General features: G+C 38.6%; 2 protein-coding genes across 8 annotated transcripts in view; one reads left to right on the top strand and one right to left on the bottom strand.

Moving 5' to 3' along the window:
- Positions 1 to 12,450, top strand: part of DIP-kappa (Dpr-interacting protein kappa) — a 50,539-nt gene extending 38,089 nt beyond the window's left edge. Inside the window, exons 9-13 of one of the 2 annotated variants that reach the window (XM_017085781.4) lie at positions 451 to 588; positions 3,687 to 3,851; positions 4,003 to 4,062; positions 5,091 to 5,177; positions 10,081 to 12,450. In XM_017085781.4, coding sequence (XP_016941270.3) covers positions 451 to 588; positions 3,687 to 3,851; positions 4,003 to 4,062; positions 5,091 to 5,177; positions 10,081 to 10,841 — 1,211 coding nt within the window. In that variant the 3' untranslated portion in view covers positions 10,842 to 12,450. The remainder of the gene's footprint in view (positions 1 to 450; positions 589 to 3,686; positions 3,852 to 4,002; positions 4,063 to 5,090; positions 5,178 to 10,080) is intronic. The other variant, XM_017085782.4, reaches the window with a different exon arrangement.
- Positions 296 to 25,428, bottom strand: LOC108018270 (uncharacterized). Of its 6 annotated transcripts, none has more exons than XM_017085817.4 (6): positions 24,819 to 25,428; positions 22,210 to 22,594; positions 21,477 to 21,592; positions 20,895 to 21,416; positions 19,419 to 19,578; positions 296 to 626 (listed from the first exon to the last, which is right to left on the bottom strand). In XM_017085817.4, exons 1-6 carry the CDS (start codon positions 25,137 to 25,139, stop codon positions 580 to 582), a joined length of 1,551 nt encoding a protein of 516 aa, XP_016941306.3. In that variant the 5' UTR covers positions 25,140 to 25,428; the 3' UTR covers positions 296 to 579. The 6 variants fall into 6 exon arrangements, with proteins under 6 accessions (XP_016941306.3, XP_016941299.3, XP_065719003.2 ...); XM_017085810.4 differs by lacking the exon at positions 296 to 626 and adding an exon at positions 18,385 to 18,565; XM_065862931.2 differs by lacking the exon at positions 296 to 626 and adding an exon at positions 18,662 to 18,952.
- Between the last annotated feature and the right edge of the window lie 2,153 nt (positions 25,429 to 27,581).

Here is a 27,581-nt window from a genome sequence, read left to right as displayed (position 1 = left end):
CTCACGTAAAATGGTATGCAAAATTCTCGGTAAAACTCGGATGGTGCCGTAGAGCTGATGAAAGTCCGTGACGTATTTGGTAGTACTGGTATGGGCTCTTAAAAAGGGCTCTTGCACAAGTCTGCAGTTGTATGCTGCAGCTGATGGGATAATGGATTCCATTTCAAGATAATGAATGTGGATTATTTTCTAGTGTATCAAGCTGGCAAGGAAGGCTAAATGTCTGTTTGAAATAAAAGCAAGCCTTATGAAATAGTACTTCAAACACACCGTATAGGCACTGTAATGCTTGATATATTAGTAAAAGAGAGCAAAAAACTTTATTGAAATGGGTATAGGTAAAGAGCTTTAAGGTGGAAACGACTTAAGGAATATGTTTTCAGCTTAACACTATTTAATTTAAAAGTACCGAAACTCTGAATTATTTATTTAATTTTGTATCGCACACAGTTCCACCCATGCTCTCCATTCCGAACCAGCTGGAGGGAGCCTATCTGGGTCAAGATGTTATACTCGAGTGCCACACCGAGGCCTATCCAGCATCGATTAACTATTGGACTACGGAGCGTGGTGATATGATCATATCGGGTAAGTTAGGGCCGTAAATCGGTCAGCTGAAGCAGGGCCTGTAAATAAAACCGAGTAAAAGAGGCAGATTTATTAAGTGGAAAACGTTTGTAAATAAGCTTACAATGTAATCATCATGCATGCCAATACCTCAGACTCCTCAGACTCGCTTAAGTCCGGTCCGCGGAAAATTGTCATGGGAAATGCGAGAGAGGGAAGCAAAATGAAAACTTGCATCAGAAGCGAAAAAAGCGAAAACCTCAGTTGAGCTGATCCCGTTTATTTCGCTTTTTCAGATGCAAGGGAGTGCAAGTGAATGTTGATGTGGGGTCCTTTTTTTTATTATTTTACATGGAAGTTTTCGGATGTTTTCCCGTGCAGTGGTTCGCCATAAAATGCGTTGCCTGTATGTACAGTGTGACAGGCTTAAAACTCACATTTATATACATGGCCGCACACGAGGCACAGACATTGTGGCACTTTGAACTGGGCTGCCTTAAAGTGTCTCGTCTTTATGGGGTGACGTTTTAACAGTTCTCTTTTGATTGACACCGGACAGTTTTCAGAGCAAGCCGAAAAGTTGAAGCCAGACAGAGATTGAAACGTGTCAGAAGGATCTGAACCCCAGATCCAATAAAATCACCTCGTGCGGTGAATATGCATCATGCTCAAAGAGAAATACCTAAGGCTGCATAGGTTTAAATGGGCATAATCTAGTGTTTACTCTAAAACTATACACATCCATAATGCATCGATTTTTGTAGTCCTTTCAAATTCTAAAATAAACCTCAACATTATGTTGATGTTGAATACCAATACGTCCGATAATAACATTCACAATAATATTAATTAACCTCACAGCTCTCAAAATGCAATCCAAATTAAATATGTTCAAAATTGAAATAATCAAAACTAATAAATAACATATACGCTGCGGTGAAAAGGGGCAATTCCAACAGGAAATAAATAAGCAAATCCCGATGCACAGCACAAATTGAATAACCAAAATGGATACTGTCAGACAATATTATTTTGTTGCGGAAATTATTTAAACACAACCATACTGGCCGGCATATTTTCATGGGTGCCAAAATATCATAGGGATGTGGAGATATGCAACAACACAAATTGAATGCCGGAACTCTTTGCAATGTAGGCAATTTAAAACGGAAATAAATATAATTATTCGAATATTTAATGGGGCGGCCAAGTTATTAGTTTTTTGAATGGAAAACCAAAAATACTGCTCAATAGTCTTTGGAATTCCAACAGCCTTTAAGCAAACTTTCGATCCAATATAAGCCAGCCCCATGACTCATTGATGGCAGCTCATATGCATAAAATTGAGCTAAATATAGAGAAGCCTTTGATGGACTGTCATTCGGTTTCATTTTATGCTTAAATGTCACTTTGTTTGTTCGATAAGAAAGACATAGCCATGGCCAAATCAAGGCAAAACTATGGCCAGGTAGAAAATTCGGAGGCGGAAATATCACATTTCATATGCACACACGCACAGGCGACAAACTCAGCTAAAGCAAGGAAAATGCGAACTACGATATGAGATATGAAAGCCATGGTCATGATGTATGGCTAACAGCCCCCTAAAGTTTAGGTAATAAATTTTAACCGCTTTCCCATAGAGTTTCATTTTAGCTGTCTTTTAGGTGAGGTACGGTATTGGGTGTAGCTTGAAAAGTTTGAAGATAGTGCCTATTATACTGTTATCAATAAATGAATGTATGTATTTTTTTAATAACTAGTCTCCTCACTTATTCGTGAAGAAACTTTCTTAAAATCAAGATGAAAGTGATCTCAAGATGCTATTTCAAGATAAAGCGATTTAAGAAATGAAGATTTATTCAATCAAGTCTGACTTTTAAGGACAAAAGACGGGCATTGAAAACATATTATTTTCTGTAGATTTTTATTAAACTTTTGGGAATTGGTTTCCCAATTAATTTACAATTAAATGGTTCTTTTGATAACTTGCGTGAAAAATAAAATTTAAAATCGGATTTCCCTTATATTTGTTTATAAACCACCCTCGTTTAACTGTCTCCGGCAGATGCCATATATCTCAAAACGTATAGTAAGCCAGTCAAGAAAAGACAAGCAATTCTACTGGCAGTTCAAGAAACCGAAACTTTCCTTTAATGCGGCGTGCATTAAAAGTATAAAGTTCCTCGAAAGACTTGGCAGGCAGGGAAAAGAATTGCTGCCGCTGCCGATGATTATGAGAAAAATTATATATTTGCGTGTCGGAGGGACTTACATGTGGGTCTCCGGATAGTTGTGGCATGTGCAGAGAGATGGAGAAGTATCACAAAAGGTGACTGGGTCTATAAAAAGAAGTCGCAGGAGCGGGTCACATGCAAGTCGGGCGCTATGTGGAAAATTGTTTTTCCTACATTGTTTGGGGCTGACGGAAAAGAAAACAGGGAAAACTAAAGACATTTGTCACAGGAACCCGCAAACACACACGCTGGCATAGACAAAGGACAACATGACGTATGGGTAACATGCGATATCGCCTTACAATGCGCCAAGCAATCAAAGTGAAATTAAGTTTATATATTTAATGCTACTTACTGCCAGCTACTTGGTATCGTTTTCCTAGTTTCCCTACATAGCGTAGGGCCCCGAAAAAGTAGGCAACACAATACGAAATGAAACGAAACGAAATGGAACGAAATTAAAGCCGCAGACGGCAGGAGAACAAAAGTTTTTCTTTTAGATTTTCACTGATTAATGAGAAAAGTTTTAGTTGGCGATGGCCATGGAAATGGCTGAAGAACTGCGCCAGTTTTAATTACACACACACACTAGCTGAAGGAATGGGGGTGCTATAGTATGGTGTGGTATGGGGTGTAATTAGTTGGAGTCCTCCGATTGAGAAAGCGACTCACTTCACTGCTCATGGCCAGTTTCAGCAACAACAGCAATGGAATGGAAGTCCAGTGCAGGTGACATTAATTAATTGATTTTTTCCCCTTACATACATATATTTTCCAACCATTACCCTATTGCTGGGAAATTGTCACTGTAATTTATGGCACGCCCGCTTTAAGGATCGCCGCCGCGGACTGACGGTTTTTCCGCATTTTTCGCACTTTCAGACACCTCGAGAGCCGGCGATAAATACGAGACCACATCAACCGTCAGCGGTTACACAAAATACATGAAGTTAAAAATCCGTGCCGTTGGGCCCAACGATTTTGGCACATATCGCTGTGTGGCGAAGAACTCGCTGGGCGAAACCGATGGAAATATAAAGCTGGACGGTAAGAGGATATGAATTGCCATTCATTTACATTTTTTATTTTACTACATTGCATTGCAATGAATGTTTTTTCACCTTAAAATTGATTTAGTGGTCCAGACTACTTCACTTAATTATTTTATTATACTGACTATATCCTTGATTGCCTACAGAAATGCCAACACCAACAACGGCCATTATTTCAGAGATGTCCTTGCTCAACCGCAGCTATGGTAAGAGTTAATTTCGTTATTACCTATCGAGTACACAGCTCTTATTAAAGTTTGCCGTTTAATGTGAGCTTTAAAGAGCTAATGTGGTAAATGGCTTCAATTTGCATTATGCCCAGTTCAGGGCCATTCGATCAACTCCCTAATTGATTAAATTTCAACCATAAGCATTGTAGCATAATTTTTTTGCTTGGTCATGAATAATATAACACAATAATGGGTTTTTAATTTTATGCACTGCAAAGCACGAAATCACAGTCAGCACTATACATTAAATTGGTTCATGAGGGGCAAATAATCATGAAGGCCACAACAATGGCTAGACCATTCTGTTTATTTTCATAAAAATCAACATTTTTCAGACCAAACACAAGGCTTTTAAATGTTGAGCGATTCTTCAAACTTTTTTTCAATTGTAGCTAGAAAATCACTTAGCTTCGGTTTACAAACGTTGTGAATTTGCTAAATGAAACCGATAAGGGTCTTAATTACAGTAATCATCGCGAATAGCCGAAAACACAAATCATCGTGAAACCACACCACATAAGACCGCACCCATCCCTCAGCCATCCACCTCTCGTTTCTACTCCATCAAGTCAAAGTTGCATGCAATTTCTGTTTCCGTTTATTTCCACTTTGTTGGTTGTTCTCCGGCTTTGTTGCCCCTACAAAGGGCTGTTAAATGCAAATAAATGCAAAATTTAATAAAAATACCTTAGCATACAATTACCCCTAGCATCTGTGTACCTAAATGTGTATAACTAAATTCTTTTTTATATTGTTTTTTCTTCTCTCTTCATTGTTTCCCGAAACCTTCCTTAATTTGAATATTTCTTTCATGTTATTGCCCCTTCTCCAACCAACAACCAACAACAACCGACAACCAACAACCAACAACCAACAACCTACAACCGACTACAACAACCGCCATTACTCACGTACCGCGTTATCCCGAACTCTCCCTGAACTATATCTCTGCTCCTTGACTGACGCTTGCTGCATAAAATTAAAAATGTGTAAAAAATATAAAGATGGCAAGAGACGTCATAGAAATAAATTTGAGTCGGCTAACGCTTTGCCTGATTATGGGGTTGAGGAGTGGCGTGACGGTGCCCAAGGTAAGTACTATATCCCATCCAACCTTTCATCCGTCCCAAAGCCAAGCCCCTCCATCACCACGATTCCCCCATTTTTCCATGGCTATCTCTTCTTTAGTGGCATTTTATGGACCGTGCTGCATTTCCTACTATATTTGCACATTGCGAGGCCAAAGTTGCCCCTTGTGGTTGCATTTTTCCTTTCATGGCATTCATTCTACTTCAAGTGCGTCGCCGTGTGATCCCATAATTTCTATCTTTTTTTGACTATGTTCTTGGCCGAAAACTTGGACTGCGCATAATATTGCCAGCCCTTCGGGGGGCGTCAAGTGTTTACAAACGTTAAAACTTAATTAAATTTCCTCGTTCTATGCGAAATGACGCTTTCAGTTGGCTGCCTTGTTGTTATTTTCATTCATCCGCATTCCGTGGCAAATACAAATTGCACTTCGTTGCTGCAGGCATCTTGGATTTGTGAAGTGCCACAAGCATTGACGGGAAAAGCAATAAATGGGGCTTACAGCACAATAACTTTGGCAAACAAAGATCGCGAAATTCGCAATAAGAATGACGGACGACGGGACAGTGCAACCTTAAAGGGCAATAAAGGTTTTTATACTCCCATTGGAAATGGTAAAATTTATCTTAGACGACTTTAATGTGATTTCTTGGAGGTAGTTTTGTAAACTTGTATTTTGAATATAACTTTCTTACCCCATGGCAACACAACCCACTGATAAAGGTGTCTAAAAGTATGCAATTAAATAAATACAACTGTTTTATTCTATAATGTTGCATACTTTTAGACAGCCCTATAGGTGATTTAAGAACCCTCTAAAAGCCTTGTTTCCCATTTTAAATAACCTTTTAACCTAAAATAATATCAATATAACATTTCTAAAACAAAGAATACGAATAAAATGTATTTCATTCTGTCACACTTTAAATCCGTGTTATACATTTCACCCCATTGTATCTGTCGCTTTGGGTTTTGTGGTTCGGTGTTGATCTGTTGATCCCTTCTGCTGCAAGTCAAATAAATTTTGCTGCAATAAAAATGCCATAGGGCGACAGCAACACCAACAAGTTGGGAAGAGCAATAAAAACTAGCGACATTGTTGATTGACACTGACATTTTGGCCATGTCAACGACAAAGTCCACTTGGCTGCCCATCTATCTAGTATTTGCGAATGTGTGTTTTGATCGGAGGTGTGGACACAAAAAAACACGTGTCCTGTTGCATTCGTTTTATGTGCTGTCAAATTTGGCGGTTGAACACCATCCGGGTATGATAGTAGATATGGCCAATCCCGACCGCAGCTGCCAGCAAATTAGCCATAAACATTGGATTTTCAAATTTTCTGCTGCCTGCCTCTAGGCTGAATTAATCCTTGCTGAATTACCAGGCGAAACGACCGACCAGTTGTCTGGCATTATTCTGGTTTCCTTTTTTTCGGACTTATTCCTGCTTGTGTTTATTGCATTTAAAATGCAATTATTTAAGGCACGCGTCCGTAAAATGCCATTCAACCGACTGCACTAATGAACTGGAGCCCAAACTGCTTCAGTGGGTGCGTGGCGGTTCCCCCTCGTCCTTTTTCGCTACAGAGTCCTGGCTCCCGAGGCATTCGTGCATTTCAGGCCCCAAAAAGGGAGTAAGCAAAGACTGCAAAAAACCAGATAAAATGCCTGTTCATTGTGGGACGGTCTACAGATGGAGGAAAAGCTCAGACGATGGGTTATCGAGCTAGTGGGAAGCAAGAAGGGTTTTCTCCTAGTGGGCCGTTGACTTTATTGATTCAACATTGGAGTTTGGAACTCCAAGCGGTTGGGAAACTTAATGAAGACGCTTAGCCAGAGATGCTGAGTTTGAGAAGCAATTAGGGAATAAAACATGATTGTTTCAGATAAGTGGGAAAACTAGTTCTGTCTACCACAAGAGCAATATTAGCGTTTATAAAAGAAGTAAATTAAACAGTTTTATAAAATAATGAGTTTAAATATAAAGTCAAGCAAGAACACCTAACATAGTACAACAGTATATACATTTCCAAAATGTACAAATAATTAAAAAAAAACTGCTCTATAAGCAATTATTATAAAAAAAATTTTCTCAAATTAATTTTAAAAACATTTTTTACTTCCTCAACTCAACAAACATTTCTAAAAATATTTTATAAGTCTGCATACGATCAGAAAAAACGTTTGAAAAAATCTAAAGCAGCTCCCTCTTTTAACAGATGTCATTCTAAAAGCACTTTTCAAAAATTAGTTAATTTGTTGGTCTCTTTCATGGCAGTTAAATCATACAAAAGTAGATATATGTAATACTCAACTCTTTGCAAACGACCAAATAATTCTTTTTTTTGGATGCTGCAACGGGAATAAAAATAATGCTGACACTCAACTGCGTGCAAAACAAACGGCTGGCAAAGTGTGCCGCAAATGCCATTGGGAAATGCTTTTTTTGATTGATTGTCGATTGGCAGTTTCGACGTTGATTTCTCCGCGAATCGTCGCGGATTATAAATAAAATATCGAAAAATGTACGGTTGGGCCAGGCCAAAAAAAGGAAAGCAAAAACCGGGCCAAAACGGAAATATTTATTGGCTCACATCAAATGAAATATGCCATCAAAATTGTGTGACTGTCGGGCTGACACCTTTCCAGTGTGCTCTCAATCAGGCGTAAATGCGGGCATTGACTGTCTGTTTTCTCCGCCTCAATCTGTATACCGCTGACATCAATCAAATGCCAAGGGGATAGGTGGCACCTTTTTGCTATGGCTTTAAGCAGGCAGACGAAGGTAAACAATCAAATTGATGCTGGGATCCATATGTGGGTCGGAACTTAAGGGATTTCCGTTGCAACACTTTTGAAGTTGGCTTATGGATCGGAAGGATTCCCGAATGATTTCGCACCCATCAGATACTTAGCTTAATGATTTGAGATGGTTTTTCGTATAAAAGTTCATGCTTAAATTGGTATCGGTTCCACTGTCCCATCGCTGTCGTAGACAATTCAATTTTGCTTTGGGTCTGCCAGCCCATTCCCAATGTACACATCTATCACTTTATATTTATGACTCTGACTGTTGTGGAAACATTCTCATCCCGCGCAACGAACAATCCATTCGGAGCCAAGGGAATGCGCTCTTAAAGCCCACTTTGTGGTTATTTATGGGGTCAGCCGACGAAAAGTCAAACGTCAAAGATTAAAAGCAGATAAAATATATTTAATAGCCCCGCAGGTCCTGCTCAATCAACATCCCCATGACAGTGGGCTGCACGCCAAAAAATATACCCAAAGGGGCGAAAATTAGAAGGATATTGATGGGTTTTCGCAATTAGTGAATGATTTTTTAAGTGGACCTCATTTTAACTTCAACTCCGATTTCAACAGTTGTGTTTAACCTGCTCCCAACCACTGTCCCTGTATATATACGTATATATCCGACATTGACGTGCGGTCAACAAAGTGCGTTCAATGACGTGCATAAAAACCAACAGCAGCTGAAAGCGCCACAAAGACACTCAATCAGCCGGAGACAGTGGGCTGTGGGTTGGAAAACTGGAAAAGGGGAAAGGGCGGACAAAGAACGGTGAAATATGGCCAAGTAATCGCTGTCCGAATGTCTTGACGGTATAAAGAAGTACAACGACGTTATAAAAGAGAGGAATGTGCTAGTAAATATGTATGTTTATACAAAAAAAGCTGTGAATAGGGCAACGGCGGGAGGTCAACAAGCGGAATGAAGTCGTTGACTCAAGTGGTTTTTTATTAATAGCACAGTTAGGAATGAGACTGCAGGACTACAGACTATTAAAAGGATCAAATGCAATAAATAAATAGTTATTTATCATTAAAAAACTAGGGTATAATCTTACTTTTTTGAACAAAAAATGGTATAGATGTTTAAAATATTAAGTAAATTTATCGACATTTTAGATTTTTTTATCTCAATGAAAAGTTGTTGTAGTGATGTAAAAGCATTTTGAACTCTCTTATTTTAACAAAATAAATCTTCATTAGGTATTTAAAAAAACATCGATTTTCTAAAAAAGCTTCCAATTTTTTTTCTGTATCGATTTTAAAAATATCCGTTGGGTTTTGTGATTTTCAATTATCAGACTAAGGAAATCGCAAGCAACGCATTTATTCGGAAGTCTACCGTCCAGCGAATTAACCTGAGGGAACTAGGTTTTGTAATGCTATTTTATGTAGGTTGGGCATGAAATTAGTGTGACCAACTCAATAAAATTTCAAAAAAATTTCGAATTTTTGATATTTATCCCAACAAACATATTACGATATAAATATATAAATAAAAAATAAATAAATATTTGTATTTAGATATATGTTCACCAACCCTAACAAACATTCAATAATCAAAAATTTAATAAATAAATGAAACAAGTTTAATTCAGTAACGATAAGCATTTTTCAATTTTTTAATATAAATTTTTTTTTAAGTTTCTAGAACACATCTCCCTGTATTTATCCAACTTTAATAACAAACTAACTTCTTTACTAAGCCCTAAAGCATTTAGCCATTGATGCTCTAAGCCAGGGACATAAAATCAATGAGTTAACCAGCAAAGTAACCCTCACACGCACACAATGGTCTATTAAGTGCACAGCACACTTTCCGGCAGGGGAGAGCAATTTACTTTAATGCCACCCAAAATCCATATCCCACTCGATGGCACTCCACCAACGGTCCTCTCATCCTGACCAGAACCAGAACCAGTCCCAAAAACCGTGATGATAATGTATCCAGTGCCAATTTGGCATTCGCCGAACGCACAAAATAAATGAAAACATAAACCCGACTAACCAAAAAACTGATTACTACATGCTTTCCCTCTCGTTCTCTCCTGTTTCTCTCTCTCTCTGTCTCTGTCTGTCTCTTTTGCTCCTCAGGCAACCATGGTGGGAACAATGGCGATAGCAATCAAACGCCCGTGCGTAATCCGCCCGGAGCATTTCACAATTCTGCAGGCTCACTGGCGCAGCATAATCTACTTGCTAAAATAATGCTCGGCATTAAAACGCAATCATTTGGGATTTTCAAACGTTTATCGAGTTCTTTGCCATCGGCGGTGGCCCAGGGCTTTCTCTGGCTGTCGACGTTATCGCCGGTCCCGCCAAGTCGGTGGCGTATGAGTAATATGGAAAGCCGGCCGAATTCACCGGAGACCGTTGTCAACAACGATACCGCCGCTGGATGCTGGATGGAGGAGGGGAGGAGTCATTGCGGGGAGGCCAACAGCAACAGCAATAGCAACAACTTCATTACCAACAGCCCACCAATGTGGGCGGGGCAATTGCGCATATTTCACATTGCTCATACGCCGTGTGGCGCGTCAACGCAGCACTCGAAACGCGAACGCCTATGGCAATCGCTGTGGAAGTGGAAGTGGCAACGTCAATGGCAGTGGCAGTGGCAGTGGCCAATGCTCATTTGCATAGTAATATTGGCTGGCTGTTTTGTTCGGTGGCTGCCAGTACTACTGCATTTTATCGGTCGCCACATCGGAACATTTTCTATTAGCGCGACGCATAGGCAACATTTAATGTGCACATTTTGGGCCATCGGTGGTAATAAGGTTGTCGCCAAAACCAGCAACCCGGCCAGGCCAAGCACCCTCGAAATGCTGTGCCCTCGGAAGTTTTCGAGATGAAATCAAATAATTGCAAATGGCAAGAAAGAAACTCATTTAGGGCACAAGCAGCTTGAAGAACAGAATCAAACCTTGGCCAGACGAGGACCAGGATAAGGAAGTGCTGGGGAAAGAGGAGCAGTCCAGACATAGCTGCACCGGTAGAGTCAGATATAGATATGTTTATACTAGAGCGTAAAATGAAAATCATGTTAAGGACGAGCTGGCCAAGAGCGACAGCTGATGTGCAGGAAATAATGGTAGCTACATCCGGCATCCTGCAATCGATGGAGCTCCAGTGTTTATCGAAAGTCAAACAAAATTTAATGTACCTATTTGTATCAAAATTAATGTCATTTAATACAAAAATGTATTGGAAACATTTTTACTTTGATTTCATATGACCTTTGAATGTAAAAATATAATTATTATTGCAATTACCATTTTGATTGAGAATCAAAAGAATGAGATATATGTTTAATTTGTTATACTTTCAAAACAATTAAATGGTATCCTTAAGGTTTACGTTCAGAACACACACACATTCGAAGCCACAGCAGAATACAAAATGTTGCATTATGTAAAAACCATAATAGATCCAATTAAATGGAAATAAATTAATTATAGTCCACAAAAAAATGCAAAAGAGGAATGGCAAAAAAGTGAAAAACGGTTAATCAAATTTGCATTTAGATGAAAGTATTTACGCATACTCATACATAGCGAATTTACATAGTAAATTTAGCATAATTATAAAACAAAGCAAAAAAGATAAAAAAGAAAAATGTGAACCACAACATAGCAAAGCAAAAAAGTGTTGATATAAGTAATTTATTGGATATAAAGTTGAATCTAAAAATACAATTGAAACAGTTTGGCCATTTTTTGTCAAAGAAAAATTATGCTGTTAACAATATAGGCTTATTCAATTAATTTGATTTGTATTGCATTTAATTTGAATAATTTAAAGATATTAATGAGCAAACCAAACATGTAATAATTAGTATGTTTCATGAATACCACATTGATTTACATTTTTTTCTTTTATTATTTATCTTGTTGTTGACAATTTAATTAGAGCATTTTTATACTCCCCTTGAATGTAAATATCTCAATAGTATAAGCATAAAAGAGTATTAAATGAATTTAAGCAAACTACGCTGTACATATGAAAGAAAACTATATGTGAACCTATAAATGTTTATTTCTATCTAAGGCTCTTAGGGCCTATATGGCCCTATTGAAAAAAATAAAATAATTAATACAAAGCTATTAATGTGCTTTAGTTTGCATTTGTAAATAAATCTACCACATTAATCTACACAAGTTGAAATCAATGTTAACGCGTTAATTAAATAAAATATATATCTATATGTAGGACTAACAAAAAAGAAACGCAACCAAATTCTGCAGTTATGAAATGAGACCTATTTATTTAAGCCTACTTAAGAAGCTCAGAAAAACTAAATATAATGTCGGAATATTATACATAACATATAAGATAGCTATAACAAATAAATATATGTATTGAGCTCTATATATGTGAATAAGTGGCATATCTATGTGACATATGTGTATGTAAATGTACGCAAAAGTTTGCAGCAAAAATAAAACCAAAAAAACAAGCCCAGCCCATTGTTACTATATGTAGTTCCCTTTCAAGGGCAACACAACCTGCAGCCTTGAATTATTTTGCGGCATTGAAACCATTCTGTTTCCGGGTAGCAGACAACTATCCAATTTTCCGCAAGTAACCAAGCAGAAGAATGAAATAAAATGCAGCTGGTGAGTACAAGCCTGGATTCAGAAGGATAAAGGTAGGAAAAGGTGTTTGGAATATTGCATACAAATAGGTGTATGATTTTCGTAAGTATATATTGACTTGTTTGTTCTATAGATATGCAAGCATAATTAATTTAAATACCATTTTGTGAAACAGGGGAGGCAATTAGTCCTCTCCTGGAAAAGCACCTAATTGCCCCCACATTCAACAAATTAAGAAAAGCAAAAAAAGAAAATATAATGGATAAAAACAGAAGCAAGGCCAACATAAGAGAAAACGAGAGTAAATGCCTACATACGCCCAGACTTTATTTAAAACCAGGCCAAAACGATTTTCTTTCATTTTTTGTTGCAGCTTGTTTATACGCATTGTTGCAGCTTCTTCTGCCTCTGTTGAAATTGTTGCGGCTGCCATTGAAATGCCTTGGAGTAGAAATGAGCGAAATTTCCATGCAATTAGCAAAGGCAGAATGGGGCATGCCACATGAACGACTTATTGTCGTCATTTTCATCTCGTTCTCTGCCATTTTGCTGAAGGAAATAACTTATGCTGGAAGGGGGGCCAAAACAAATAGCCATCATTTGTTGAGATACAATTTGCAAAATGGTAAAAAAGAATCAGCTTTGTTCTATTTCTGAACAGTTTTACCTTGGAAAGATAATGTTAAGGTATGAATGTTCCTGTAGAAAGTAAACATTAAATTCAGAATCATCTTTGTTCGCTAGGCTGTCACCCCATGTTAAAACAATGTATACACTGTTTAAAAATGGAATAGTAAAACTAAATATATGCATATTGAATTATAAATTTTGTATTAAATATTTTAATTAATAAAAGAACATAATGTTTAATATAAAACATTTTAAATGGCGTATTTTAATTTAAAAATACTTAAATCATGTTAAAAAACATTAGTTAGTCATGTTTACTCTAAATATTTTACGATATTGAAAACCAAAGTTTTATTCAAATTTTAAAATAACAATATTTAATATAATTGTTAAATGAATAAAGCAATAAATGAAAAACGTACCCAAAAATATTTAAATAATATATAAAATCCTCAGACTTACTACGCTTTTTTAAAGTGGTTTAAAATATAGTGGCCTCCAATAGAACACAATTTAATAAGAAATTCAAAATATCTAAATTAAATATGAAATCATTAGATTTACTACGCTTTTTTATCAGTGTATTAAAATTTAATGGGGGCACAATAGAAACCAATTTAGTAAGAAATTAAAAATATTTAAATTATATATGAAATCCTACTACGTTTTTATGTCAGTGTATTAAAATATAATGGAGGAACAATAGAACACAATCTTGCAAATCAGTGAGTGCCCCAAGCACATGTGTATGTGAACTGGAAGAAAAGCCCTGGTTCACGTGCAACAAAAGTTGGCTAAAAGGTGTTGGTAACTAAGTTGTCAGACTAACTCGGTCCCCCTTGTCTTCCACGGGGCTGCTGCGAATGGAGCAATCCTGGGACGAATGCAAGTGGAAAATTCAATTTGTAAAGTGCATGAAAGTAGCGTCAGCCGGGGCAGACCAAAAACGACGGGATATGGTGGAGTCGTATGTATGTGGATGCTCGGCGCTCAGGGTGTTTGTTGTTAAACAAAGGCGGCAGCTACTATTCCCTACCAGGGGGTATTGCATTCCAGCTGGCGGTTGTTTACACATACTGCCATAACAAGGACGACAGCTGAGTCCAAGTTGCAGTGGCATAAACGTGAATGCAGCACCAACATTGTAATTAAATCTGCGTCAACATAAGCGTTGCCAACTGCAAAGAGTGTGAGAGCAAAAATGGCCAAGGAGGAACAAACGTCGAGCACTTTTTTCCATGCACGTGATTGTGAATGGCCATGTGTTTGTTTGCCTTTCTGGATGCTCACTTGTTGGCCCAGACAGGTGAACATATGAGTCGCACAGGTATGAGCCGGGGAATCTGATCATATTCAATAAAGGATTGATAAATTTAAACTGTTTGAGGCATAACTCATTCTTGTATTATTCTACATTTATTCCTATCAAAAAGGAAACCTTTCTTCAAACTGCTTAGAGCTCTGCTGAACTTAACTGCATTGGTCTGCACTCAAGCTGTAAAAGTGCCCTAACAACATATGGTAATTGAGCAGAAAATCATAGCCCATATAAACTCGGCAAAAAAATATTGACGAAGAAATATAATACCACTCTCAGTCACTTCTCCTTCGCATCCATCTTCCTTGAGCCATGTTTATTATCACTGGGCCTGCACGCATATTTGCGGCAATTAAGTCAGACCTGAAACGCATAAATCACGCATACGCCCCATTGAGCCCGTTTCCCCTGCCCACCCGTTTTGACCTGATTTGCTTCGATTAGACTAACGATAAATATCCAGTGCTAGTGCCTTTGACTTTGCCCTTACCCACTCGAATGTTTTTATGTCGTAGAAGGGTTAAACAGCCGGCCAGCAAACTCTGGGCCGCCTGAGTTTATTAAGCTGTATAATGTTTTGACAAAGGTCTGGAGCGATAGAGGTCGATGGCAATTACCAGGGCAATATGAGTGGTAAACCAACACGAGGATTCGGGCGAGTAATGGCCGGATGGAGGGCATAACTTAACGTTCGCCAGTGTTGACGCTCACATCCTTGGGCGGCCACTTATCATAACGCTCGAGTTCGAGCCTCTCTGTTCCAGAGCGACACGCACATGCGCCGGCAATTATGCTAAAAGCGTTGAATTTATAGTTTCCCACACTCGATGGCCTTTGAGCATTTTTAACATGGCTCAGCCTGTCCGCATTGGGCCACTAAATAAATGGCTTTTAGAGCACGCGTTAATGATGTTGATTGTGGCCCAGGGAGCCAACGGGAGTACCTCCCATCCCATGCCATCCTATCCGAACCCATCCCATCCGAGCCCATCCACCGATTTCATGTTTAATGTTTTATAGCCACTGCGGCGAAAGGGGCAGACAGCACGTTCCTGTTGGTCTCTGTCCGGTTTATTTTTATGATGATAGATGGCCCGGCCACCCTATTCGCTATCTCACCGTTGCCTGTTGTCAAAAAGGATTTAATGCCATATTTATTAGAGGTGTAAATGCATACACTCCAGCCTGAGTGTATGTGTGGGGCCAGCACTGTTTGTTAATGGCTTGCGTTCGGGATAGTCCAGTGACATTAAAAAAGAATGCAACATTTTGAGTATATATCTCAGGCCATAAAAAGGTGATAAATAGGGGCTTTTAAAAATTGTACTACTTTTTTAATTTGTTAACAAATATTTTGTATCCCTATTGCTTTATCTGTGGTCTCACCGAATTATGGCTGTACTGATTTTAATATAATTTTTTAAATCTGTGATAGTTTGACCCTTTTTAAACATTTCGGATTCCATTAGCTTTCATTTATTTTGGTTTCAATGAAGTGGGATACAAGTCAATTTTATTTTTATTTTTATTTACCCACACTCTTCATGAATTTTTAACATCCACCCCTCCATTGAAAGATAACTTCTTTTTCTAGCACTATATTTTTTTTACAAATTACACGGTTAACTAAACAGGACTTTCTACCCCTAGGAAGGAGAATAATTCAAAACATCCTGCGCTTAAAATGCAAAGTGGGCATAAAACTAAAACTAACAAATAAAAATTGAAAAAAGATTAAAGTGTTGGCAAAGCAATGCATCCTCCCCACCAACCTGAAAGAAAAAGGAACACAGGAACAACAAAAAAATAGAAAGGAAAACATTTACAGCCCAAACTCATCACTCAAAGGCTGGGCCATGCCCCCTTTTCGCCCCGCCCTGTCTGGGAAACAAAAAATACACATAAACAATCCGGATGCAGTGGAAGCGGAGGCGGAGATCGGGGCAGACCAGCAAAATGGTTTAAAACTCAATTAAAGTTTTAGCCGCAAAATAAATGCAAAAACGACGACGGCAGCGTCGACAGGAGGAAAAAATACTCGAAAACAGGAAACAAAAAAGAAGAAAACAAAAAATAACAACGATTTGGGAATACCCAAAAAATGACTTCCTGATAGGTTGAATACTCTAACACAATTTGTAAGTTCGGTGGATTATAAAGAGCAACTTGGTAACAATTTATTCAATTCAAAAAGGATAGAGATGCAATATACTTTAATATTAGTAAACAAGTTTAAATAAAATAAAATTATTAACTATTAAAAAAAGATAAAGATAGATAAATAGAGATCAAAATATAATTAACCTGTCTATAAATATCTATAAAAATAAGATGATACTTAACATTGAATTTTAACCATAGACCATACCAATGCAACAAACATTTTTCTATTAGGTTATTCCTTGAGTAAATATGACAACAAAAATCTTTATTAAATTAAAAAGGTTTGTAAAATAAAAAAATTTAACTTCAGCTATAGTAAGTTAAAAAGATTCAACAAAAATTTATTTTAAATAGGCATCAGTTAGAGAAACCAGTTTCGCATTCCTCCGTGTAAACCGCTCAAAGTGCGGGCCATCAGCGCTAGCCACGCCCACCGGAATGGCCGCCCCCTTTTCCTCTAACCATGGTACTTTTGATGGCTGTAATTCAAATGAAAATTACACAAATGAATTGAATTTCCGAAAAATGCAGCAGCAGCACTGGCAGCCAGCGAACTAGCGAAACTTTGATGAGCCCCGGATCTGGGATCTGGTTTTTTGGATCCGGAATGAGCGTAATGATTGTGTGTGGGTTCGAGCACTCGAGTGTTTGTTTGTTTGTTTGTTTGTTTGCGATTAGTTTACGCGCCCCTGGTGCCAGAATGCCTTTGGCCACGGGCTGCACCTCTTTTGACTCGCTGTCGATTGGAGTGCAGTTGGCCTAACGAGTTCCTCGAGAGTTTCACGGCAAATGGGTCTGAGTTTGGGTTTTTGTTTTCGGTTTTTAGGGGGAATTTAATGGCGCATTCTGGCCACACGCCGCCTTTGCCGCAAGAGTTTAAATTTGTTTTATTGGAGCGTGAAATCGGGTTTTGTTTTTAATTTTGTTAGGTTCGTGAGAGTACTGCTGCTGGCTGAAGTATCGTTTCAAATCGCCCCCAAAAACTATACTTACCCTTCTGGGTTTAAATAATATCCCTTCAGGAATAAATCCCAGGAAATCTGAGAATCTGCAGTTAGCAAAGATACAATCGCCGCGCACCTAATTTGAATGCAGAGATGTCATTAAAATTAAGGCATTTAAGTGGCCAACGTGCATTAAAATGGAATGTCCCGAATGCGGCAATGTGTTAATGACTCATTACACATGCAACACCACCAAATGGGCGATTCTCGCAACGGCAAACTTTTGCCACAGTTTGTGGAACGCGAATGTGGCTAAAATGCGGCAAAACATTAAGTTGAATTATGCAATAAAAATAATGCAATAATAGTTAAACTGGCACATGGCCCACAAAAACCCCAAAATATGGGGAGAGAATATGAGAAATCGGAGCTTCACATGAGAACAGTGCATGTCATAAAAGTAAGTCCTTGAATTTAACAAATGTACATTTCAAGACACCCAAGCTGTGGCTGTAGATTTTAATCAGCACTTAAGAGACTCAAGAAAAATAACGATTTGTGTTATTTCTTTTAATACATGGTAGCCAATTTTGATATTTGGAAATGCACATAAGACACTCGTTATATTTTTAAATATTTACCCAAATTACTGTGCAATTAATTTTCCAGTCTTTACAATTTAAATATATTATACAAAGATTTGGGCAGTCTCAGCAATTATTAGGTTTTGAAGAAAAACTGAAAATGCGAAAGAACTCTTTATTTATTAGGTACACCTTACATGACATTCAATTTATAAATTGCACATTTTGAACACACACTGAGTTCCGATAGTTGGGTTAAATGATAAAATGAGGCACAACACATCTAGTAACGATACTGAAAACTGGGATCCGAACCATAGACAATGCAACCACATGGATAACCTGTAAGAGGCGTTCAACGAAAGTTAACATAAAAAATCATTAAGCAACGGATGACAGTTAATAAAAGACTGACAATTAATCACACACATAGGCATATATATTTTTGACGTTTATTTTTGTGACACCAGCAATTAAGTACTTTATAAAGACAAATTTGTACAAGTCTTAGGTTATAAATTCATTCGCTTGCATTTGATACATATAAATATTTAAAGCAGTATTATCTTTTTGAAATAATAATATCGAAACGGCTTAGTATTTCAGTGTTTCACCAATTGAAATCGTGTGGGGAATTGGATATTTTTGGGGCCAACAACCTGCTAAGTCTCTAGCCACCAAACAAGGGGAACCGGGTCCAAACTACTTGGCCAATGCTGTTTATGGCAACTGTTTTGTGTACAATTTGGGAAGCATGAAAGAAACGTGGTTGATCAAAAATTTAGAAATATTTGTTTGGGTTAATTTAGCACACATATATAGTATAAGGCTTAGAAAGAAGAGTAGGAGGTAGGGATAGAACGAGAGATAGAGAGAGATACCAAGGACCCCCAATCTTCGCCTCAGCCCTAGGGGCTAACATCTGAAACGAAAGAGAGTTGATCATTTGGCGGAAAAGAAAGATTATAAATCCGCTAGCATATCATGTTTTCCCCCGCATCTGCATTATTGTACAAGCTAGCTCAGGATATGAGTAAATTAGGTTGGTAAATTCATGGGTTTCACACAAAGCCTCTTGGTAAATTCATTTAGTTACAGTTACAGCACACAGACATACACAACAAGCCTTAGTTGTCGCTGCCGTAGCGCTCAGATGCCATCACCCAATGGACTAAATTGCAACACTTGAACTTGCCTCGCGGTTTGCACTGCAGGTGCTCTTTGATGTACTGGCAGGGGCACTGGAACTGTCCGCAGTGGCGTCCCGGCTCCAGGGGGGTTACGTCCACGAGACCCCGTAGGGCCTCCATCCCCCAGCGGGATCCGTAGCGCAGGAACAGCTGCAGGCCGCGCTCCTGCGGAGATTCGGGGAGATCGGGTGGTGAGACACGGGGCAAACAGATAGGGTGCAGATGGTTGGTGCAGGTGAGTGGGGTTAGGAACGTGGGGCATGGTAGTCGGATGAGGAATGAGAATAGTTTAGTACATTGCAATGGATGCATTGATGGTACGTTCTACGGCTACTGCATACTTTGCGGCAGCAACAGAAATTAACACGGATAACATCCACAAAATACAAACGCTTACGAAAATAAACAAAATTGTAAATTCCTAGGACCTAGAACATTTTTAGTATTTTAAGTTAACACATATACTTATCATATATGATCGAAATTTAACTCTATGATTTTAAACAGGGTCTGTAATCCATATAAGTTATATTTCTAAACTCAAAAAATAATAATTACTTTTAAAACAAACAAATTTAACTGAGAAATAATCATTATTATTGAGTTTTATAATAAAAAATAAAAGATTTAAATGCCAATAAATTGTAGGTCAACAAAAAAATACAAAGTTACTGAAATAATATAATCCACTCAAAATAATTTTACATGACGACACACAAACGACATCCAAATTATTATCAAAGTCAGCAATCATTTTTAATTCAAAGTTAATTTTATACGTAAAAATATGCAAAATATATATAAATTTTATTTTAAATTTGGGAAAATGTATACTACTTTATATTGTCAATACTTCAATATTTTATTCAAAAATAAAACTAATAATTACTTAGGCACTTTCGATTTAATTAAGTTAGGTTTGCTTAGAACTATATTTTGAAAAAACTCTTGTATCGCCGAAATGCAATGTGTCTGTGAAATAGTATGTAACAATAAAATAAACTCGTTCTCATTTTTGGCTAAACAATTTAATAGATTCTCGGCCATCTAGGAAACGAAATACGTTGAGGATTACATGTCAGGGGTTAGAGCCAACAGCCCATGCAGTTGATGCCGCAGCAGTGGCGGTGCTGCAGGCTGATCTTGATCTTGTTGCGCAACAACTCCTCCTCGTATTGGCAGGGGCAGATCGACGACTGCAGATGGCGGGGCGTCTCGTGGACGCCGGCCTCCTGGACGGTCCAATCCAGACGGCGGCGCAGGAAGTCCTTGCCCCAGCGCTGCAGGTAGCTCAGAAACAGCTCCTGGGCAACGGCCTAAAGGGAGTAGTTAGACATTGGATCATGAGGGGCGTGAGTGAGAGAGAGCAAGATGTGGGCTTTGGGTTGCCAGTGCGATCCCGTTCCCGGGCGATGGAGATGAAGTCAACTACCCCTACTACCTAAGAACAGTACCCTCCGAAACTTGGTATTCCTGCTTACCTGCTTGCGGGGCATCCGCACTGGCTGGCTGCCCTGGATGACGATGTCGTTGAGGTCAATGTCCAGCTTCGCCTCCCAGCCGGCCTTGATGGCATCGCCGCCCGTCTGCTCCGTGTGCTCCAGGAACTCGTTCAGGAAGCTCACGCACTGCGTGGCATCGAAGTACATGAAGCACAGGTTGACCTTGTGGCACGAGATGCGACCCCGGTCGTCGAGCACCAGCAGGATTTTGTGTCGCATCAGCTGCCGATTGACCCGGGCCAGGCACTTTTCCAGGCCCCGTGACAGGCGCAACTTCACCCACATGCACACGAAGATGGCCGCCGCGTTCAGGAAGAGCCATCCCACGCCCAGGGCGAACAGTGCCACGCCCTGCAGACCGGAGAAAAGCAGGGCCAACAGCACGGCAAAGGCGAACAGGATCCAGCAGACCAGGATGCGCTTGTAGCAGATGTTGTACACGGTGAAGCGGTAGTCGTTCACCAGCGTCTCCATCGCGTTCACATAGTCCTCCACGGTGAGCTGAGGGATTTCGGTTGATTGTTAAGATATCTTTTAATTAATGTTGCTAGCCATGCTCACCGTCAGGCCCTGGGCCATCAGCTCCTCGGGCACCAGCTCCGGCCGGAATATGGCAGGTGTTATCCAGGGCCACTTGGTGTTGGCCGGCAGCAGAGTGACAATCACATCCCCATTTGCTGTAGAAAAATGGTGATAACCATATGTATAAATTAGTTTTAAGACTTAGTTTAAGCTATCTATATTAATTAACTAATTTTATTCTCTGCTTAAATCATTTTGCAACCATTTTCAGTGAGTTCTTATAAGGTGTGGTAGTGAAATAGCAATTAAAAGTGGGATGGTAAACGCATTCTAAATCAGTATCAATGCATTAGTATTGAAAAAACAAGGCCTGATATGTTATCTTTTGGGAAATAGTATCTACTACTCTTTCTCCATAATATTTGGCACAAGGCATGTGCGCATTTCCAATAAAAAATTCGATATAAAGTAATTAAATGTCTAGCTAGCTTAAACGTTGTTTGCTTTCGGAAAATTATATGTGCAATTGATAAGTTAAAATTAAAATCTTTTGTTTTACTTCTAGTCCATGTAATTTATTATAAAGATTTATTATTCATATTTACATAGGTAGACAAAGCATATAATATTTAGATGCTAAAAGTACTAAAAGCACTGTACTAAAGTATAGATTACCAAAAATAGGTGTATTACATTTATTGAAAAAACATTCCAAAACATTTATTAAACAATTTAGTACGTCCCCTAAAGAGATATCTTGACAATCACTCACCGAATCCCTCGCGGATGCGGCCCGTCGACAGTTCGATTGTGCGCATCCCGGAGCCCTGATCCGCCGGCTGGCCAATCCCAGTGCCGTTAGCGCCACCTCCATTATGATGATGGCTAGAAGATGCCGCTGCGGCCGGCGATGGAGAGAGGGCAGCGGAGGCTTTTTGGTTTATTAGCTGCGCGGGGTGTCGGACCGTGCCAGCCGCAGATGCAGATGCAGATCCACTCGCTGTTGCAGTTGCTCCGCTGACAATGCCACTGCCGGATGCACTCAGATTAACGTGCGTGCTCTCGGTTGTCAAAACAGCGGGTGCCACATCCGGCAAGGGGTTTTGAACCTGCCCCTCTCCCGGCGTCGCAGCTGTGGTCGAGGAAACGGCCGGGCGCTACAAAGTGGCCAACAATATTGGGTTAATAATGCAACGGTCTTGCCCTTAAGACTACATCGGCCCCAAGGGTCAAACGTTGGCCAGACAGCCGCAAAGAAAATTATGCAAATGGTCGAGGAAAATCAATTCTATTGATTTGTCGTCAGGTTCTTAAAGCTCACTTGAATCTTATATCTATAAGTTCGCCTACAATTGCACAGCGAACTGAAAACAATTTGGGACAGGGCACGTTCTCAATTGACAAAAGTGGATTTGTGAAGGCAATCCACTGACTTCAAAAGGTGACTGCCATTGAAAAGCCGAATGCGATTTATTAGTTTTTGCTTAGCTTTTAAATGGCATGCTGCTTTAAAGAGAAGCCATTTAATATTTTATTCTGGGTGCCCTAATTCCAAGCTTCTTGGGCTTCTTTGATTCTGTATAGTTTGGCTATCTCCTGCGATAAGCCAACCAAACAATGATAAATTTTGGCAATTTAATATGCTCATTTAAGTAAGCTCTAGAGCAAACTATTTAAATTTGATAATCTTAGATAAATAAAAGATAAGTTGAGGAAATATTACTGAAATCTAGTTCATATGTCACACGTCTGGCATTAGTTAAGGTTTGCTGTTAATCTATACCTATGTATGTGACCAATGTTTGTTTGATCCAAAGAAAAGGAAAGGTATGAGAACGTATACCCTATTTATAGTAAGTATAGCATTTGATATTTTGGAATTCTCAATTTTCAAGGTATTCTTTAGTTACATCATCCTATGAAGTACCAATCACATTACACTCTAACTTCGTCGCTTGTAATCATTTTTAAAATGAAAGTGTCAGGGTATCAGTAATTGAAGGCCGAAGTCTGTTGACAAGCACCGAAGGGAGTGAAATAAAATATACAAAGATAACTGATAAATATTTACGGTGAAAAGTAAAGTTACCAGCATAGCAGGTGAAATATTTCAACAATCGCATATTGGCATTGAAGTACCCATTTTGTTTACCTTTTTTTTACTGGGCGAGTCATGTGTGGTGATGTGTATAAAAATATATAATAATAATAATTGTTTTAAGAAACTCTAACATTTGCACATTTAGTGAACTGAAACAGAAATACAGTAAACGTATAGGAGATAGCCTTCTTTAATATGGGTTAACATCTTTTAACAGAACTTCTGTGACTTGTTGGCAAGCAAACAAACGAAAAACATCGCAAGTGAAGGTAGGTTGAGTCAGAGTTTATCACCGGATGGGACCCGTTTCAGATTCAACTCTCAGCTGGGCCCCAACTTCATTTGTCATGCGTGCAACGTTCCGAAATTCAAGCAAAAGAAAGTTAAGAACCAACACTACCTCACATAACAACTCCATTAGGCGGCATCAGAAAAACTACAGTGAAGACTAAATGAAACAAATCTTAACAAGTTCTGAGAAAGTGATATTAACAATTAACAATGGAACTGTGAAACAGATAGTAAAGAAGAGTATCCGATTCCAAATATCTTCATTTATTGTACATACAAATCGTACTCCCAAGTAAAATATTATATAAATAACACATTAAAAGTATAATCTCTCTATTCAAAATATTATGAATTATTCAATTATTAGGGAAGAATAAATTACAGCCAATTTCATGGTCATTGATTAAATACAATTGTGATTTAAATAATTTGTTTCTCTGAAAAAACAGAAAGAACACATTTGATTTGAGCAATCAACCTTATTTTTTCTTGCGTCATCTTACCTACAAATTCAGAACTTGTTTTTAACTTCTAACAATAACTGTATATTTTAGTAGAACATTTAAAGGAAAAGTTATTATTTTGAATAAAGTTTTTAAATGTGGTTCTAGATATGTAAGATGTTGCATTTATGATAATTTTTTGATTTTGTGTATTTGCAAACTTTTGTAAATTCCACTAGTTTGAGTGTTTATTGTACCGCTAATCGAATGTGAAAATGGTTGAAATATTTTAAATGCCAAATATTTTTGTACTAAACATTCTACAGTCATTTATAAGCTCCGAGGTTTCAAGTAAATAGGACCAATTTTTAGTCTTTACTAATTGCACTAATTCCACTACTTCGAGGGATTCCTGTACCGCCAAACGGGTGTGCGAAAGAGAGGGCCAACAAGGGCCTGACTTGCATTGGAATGCGTTTCGTTGCGTTGGGTCACCATTGAGAAAGAGAGAGAGAGAAACGTGGAGAGAGAGAGTGGGTTAGTTACCTGGACAGGTGTTGTTGTTGTTGCTGCGGCCGGACTGCGCGAGCGCGCCCGCCTGTTGTTGTTGCTACTAACCACCGACGGTGGCGGCGGCAGAGTTAACTTGTTTTGTTGTTGCTGCTGTTGTTGTTGTTGTTGTGGTTGCTGTGTGGCATTGCCGTCGTTACTGTTATTGTTTTTTTCACCGCTGTCCGCCTCATCGTCGAATTTAACCCAATTTTTGGGCGTCTGCTTGTCGTCATCGTTTCCATTGAGGGAAACGTCTTCCAAAGGATGACTTTGCGGCTGCGGCTGCGCCTGCGCTGGAACCTTCCCGTCCTCCATTGCGAATGCGTAATAAACTTAAACGTTAGCGCGTGCTTGGAATTGTCGGTGTTTTTTTTTAATTTTTGCACAGGTGAGCGTGTGACCTGACTGAAATGCAGCTGCGTTTTGTTTTCGCGATTTTACTATATATTGTTACATAACCTCAATATGGATTCACACTTCAGTTGCGCCGCTGCCTATTATCGAGTTGGTTAGTGTTGTTGTTGTTTTCTTTGTTGTTTTTTCCCCAGCTGCACAACGCGCCGCTTACGTGTTGGCCGCTCGCGAGTTCACGTCGAACTGCCGCCGCTGCCGCGCCCAGCAACAAAAACAGCCACTGAAACCCACACACACACAAATGGAAGAGGTAAAAACATTTGGCTCAGAGCGGAAAGCTCGGCTCAAAGGCGCGCTCAGTCCGCGTTCCACTGCCAATTGGTCCGCTCAGCAAGCTCACCTGTTGCTGAGCTTTCCCGCTCCCACACTGAGAAAAATGGGTCAAGATCGGCTGGATAATGTTGAAAAAAACAATAGGTGTGCCTCTACTCATTATAAATTACTAAAAAAAATTTTATAAGGTATTTCAAGTTATGATATATATTTAATTTTAATTTATTTTGATCTTAGTTTTGAACCAAATTCAAATTGATTTATGTTTCTGTGGAACATAGTGGCTTAAAATCATTAAAAATTAAATTATTTCTTAGGACAAAACAATTTTATTAAGTAAAATCTCTCCCTCTACTCATTTTAAATAACTAAAAAAAAGTATGAAGATTTCTTATATAAGGTATTTCAAGGTATAAAATATATTTAATTTTAATTTATTTTGATCTTAGTTTTAAGGCAAATCCAAATTGATTTATATTTCTGTGGAACTTGGTGGCTTAAAATCATTAAAAATTAAATTATTTCATAGGACAAAACCATTTTATTGAGTAAAATCATATTTAAAATTATGATCATAGTAAAAACATCTCATTTCTTTCAGTGCACTTCAATATTTATCTTAAAATATCAGCTGCAAAATGTAACGTTTCTTTCTAGAACCGCTCTCTCTCTCACGTTTTGGAGTTTCTGTTTTGGTTGCTCACATGACATGTCTTGAGCTTTTTCAAGTATCTCCAGCTCCCCATTGTATCTGTATCTCAGTGAGTCACAGGTCCACCGCAATGATCACTTTTTTATCTTTGCTTGTTTAGAGATGGCTGTAGCTGAATATTTCGCAAAACAAACACCTCTTTCCGCTGCTGCTCTTGAATGATAAGCCATGCCGCGTTGTCTCCGATTTCAAAACCAATAAACACCTCATATCTGTCGCAAGTAGAGGGTGGAGTATTCACACTTGGCTATCGGTCAGATTTGCAAGAGCTTGGGCAATTTTTACCACCTGTAGAATCTTATTTTGTCCCGAGAGATAATCCGATGACTTCCATGCGCCGAAAAGTAAACGGTAATAACATTGTGAAGATTGAACTGCAGCAATAATAATGTATTTTATTAATGACCTATTTTATAATAACAAATCATGATATCACTTGTTATTATAATAATTATTGTCCCTTTTATGCGATTATTAAGACAGAGCCTTAGTTCATGGTGTTACACCTAGGAGGTTTTAATAATTAAGTTTTCCTTGCAAAACTCAACATTTAAATTGGCTTTGCCATCTATTTTATTAACCACTTCGTTACCACAATTTATGGTATTATTTAGTGAAATTCCAAACGAAGAATGCAATTTAAAATCAATTTTGACGCTTGCTATGCCATTCAGTGCGATCGGGTCCTGTTTTCCATGTCCTCCTTCCGATAAGCGGAGCAGCATGAATTTATGGCATCACGGGGATGTGGCGAGGGAAGGATGCGGATGGCTGGACCACATAGTTCACGCCTGGACGGAGCAACAAACATTTTTTGGCTCGAATAATATGAGAAATGCTAGAGAGCCCACAACATTATAGTGGCAATTGTTCGACTGGGCAGCCACAGAAAACTTTTGCCGCCCATAAATTATGCTGAAAAATTATTATATAAGCGTCCAGTGTCGAATGGCGCCGAAGAAATTGGCCCACAGCCAAACGGAAAATCGGAAAAAGTCCAGGAAAAGTGGAGAGGCAGGGGAAATGGGGTGTGCCAACTATTGGCAAAAGTTGTTAGGCAAATTATGGCCTGCCACACAGAGGCATTCGAAACTGTTTCATTTCAAGTTGCTCGCATTCGGGTGCATTGGATATAATCTTTAGGGCAGTTAAATGCAGCTGACAACTTGAAAATAGAACAGCCATCAAACACTTTACAAAATGTTTTAATTTCTGGACTAAAAAATATTAAGTTAAAGTCAAAGTGTACAAAAAATTGTCCTCAAAGTAGTAAAGGTACATAAAATCTTAGTTACAGCATTTTGCTTTTATTTTGAAATTTTCTTGGCTTTCAAGTCTTGTGTAAGATGCTGACCCTT

The sequence above is a fragment of the Drosophila suzukii genome, chromosome 2L (genome assembly GCF_043229965.1).
Source record: "Drosophila suzukii chromosome 2L, CBGP_Dsuzu_IsoJpt1.0, whole genome shotgun sequence".
NCBI lineage: Eukaryota > Metazoa > Arthropoda > Insecta > Diptera > Drosophilidae > Drosophila > Drosophila suzukii.
Note: the sequence above shows the minus strand (reverse complement) of the source record. Positions and strands in the feature narration are given on the sequence as shown.

What these genes read in the sequence shown, in the direction of transcription:
- LOC108018270 (XM_017085795.4), bottom strand. Translation starts at nt 25,139, where the DNA reads ATGGAGGACGGGAAGGTTCCAGCGCAGGCGCAGCCGCAGCCGCAAAGT. An exon ending in TGATGGCCCAGGGCCTGACG is followed by an intron (nt 21,417 to 21,476) that starts GTGAGCATGGCT and finishes GAAATCCCTCAG; the next exon opens with CTCACCGTGGAGGACTATGT. An exon ending in TGCGGATGCCCCGCAAGCAG is followed by an intron (nt 20,730 to 20,894) that starts GTAAGCAGGAAT and finishes TACTCCCTTTAG; the next exon opens with GCCGTTGCCCAGGAGCTGTT.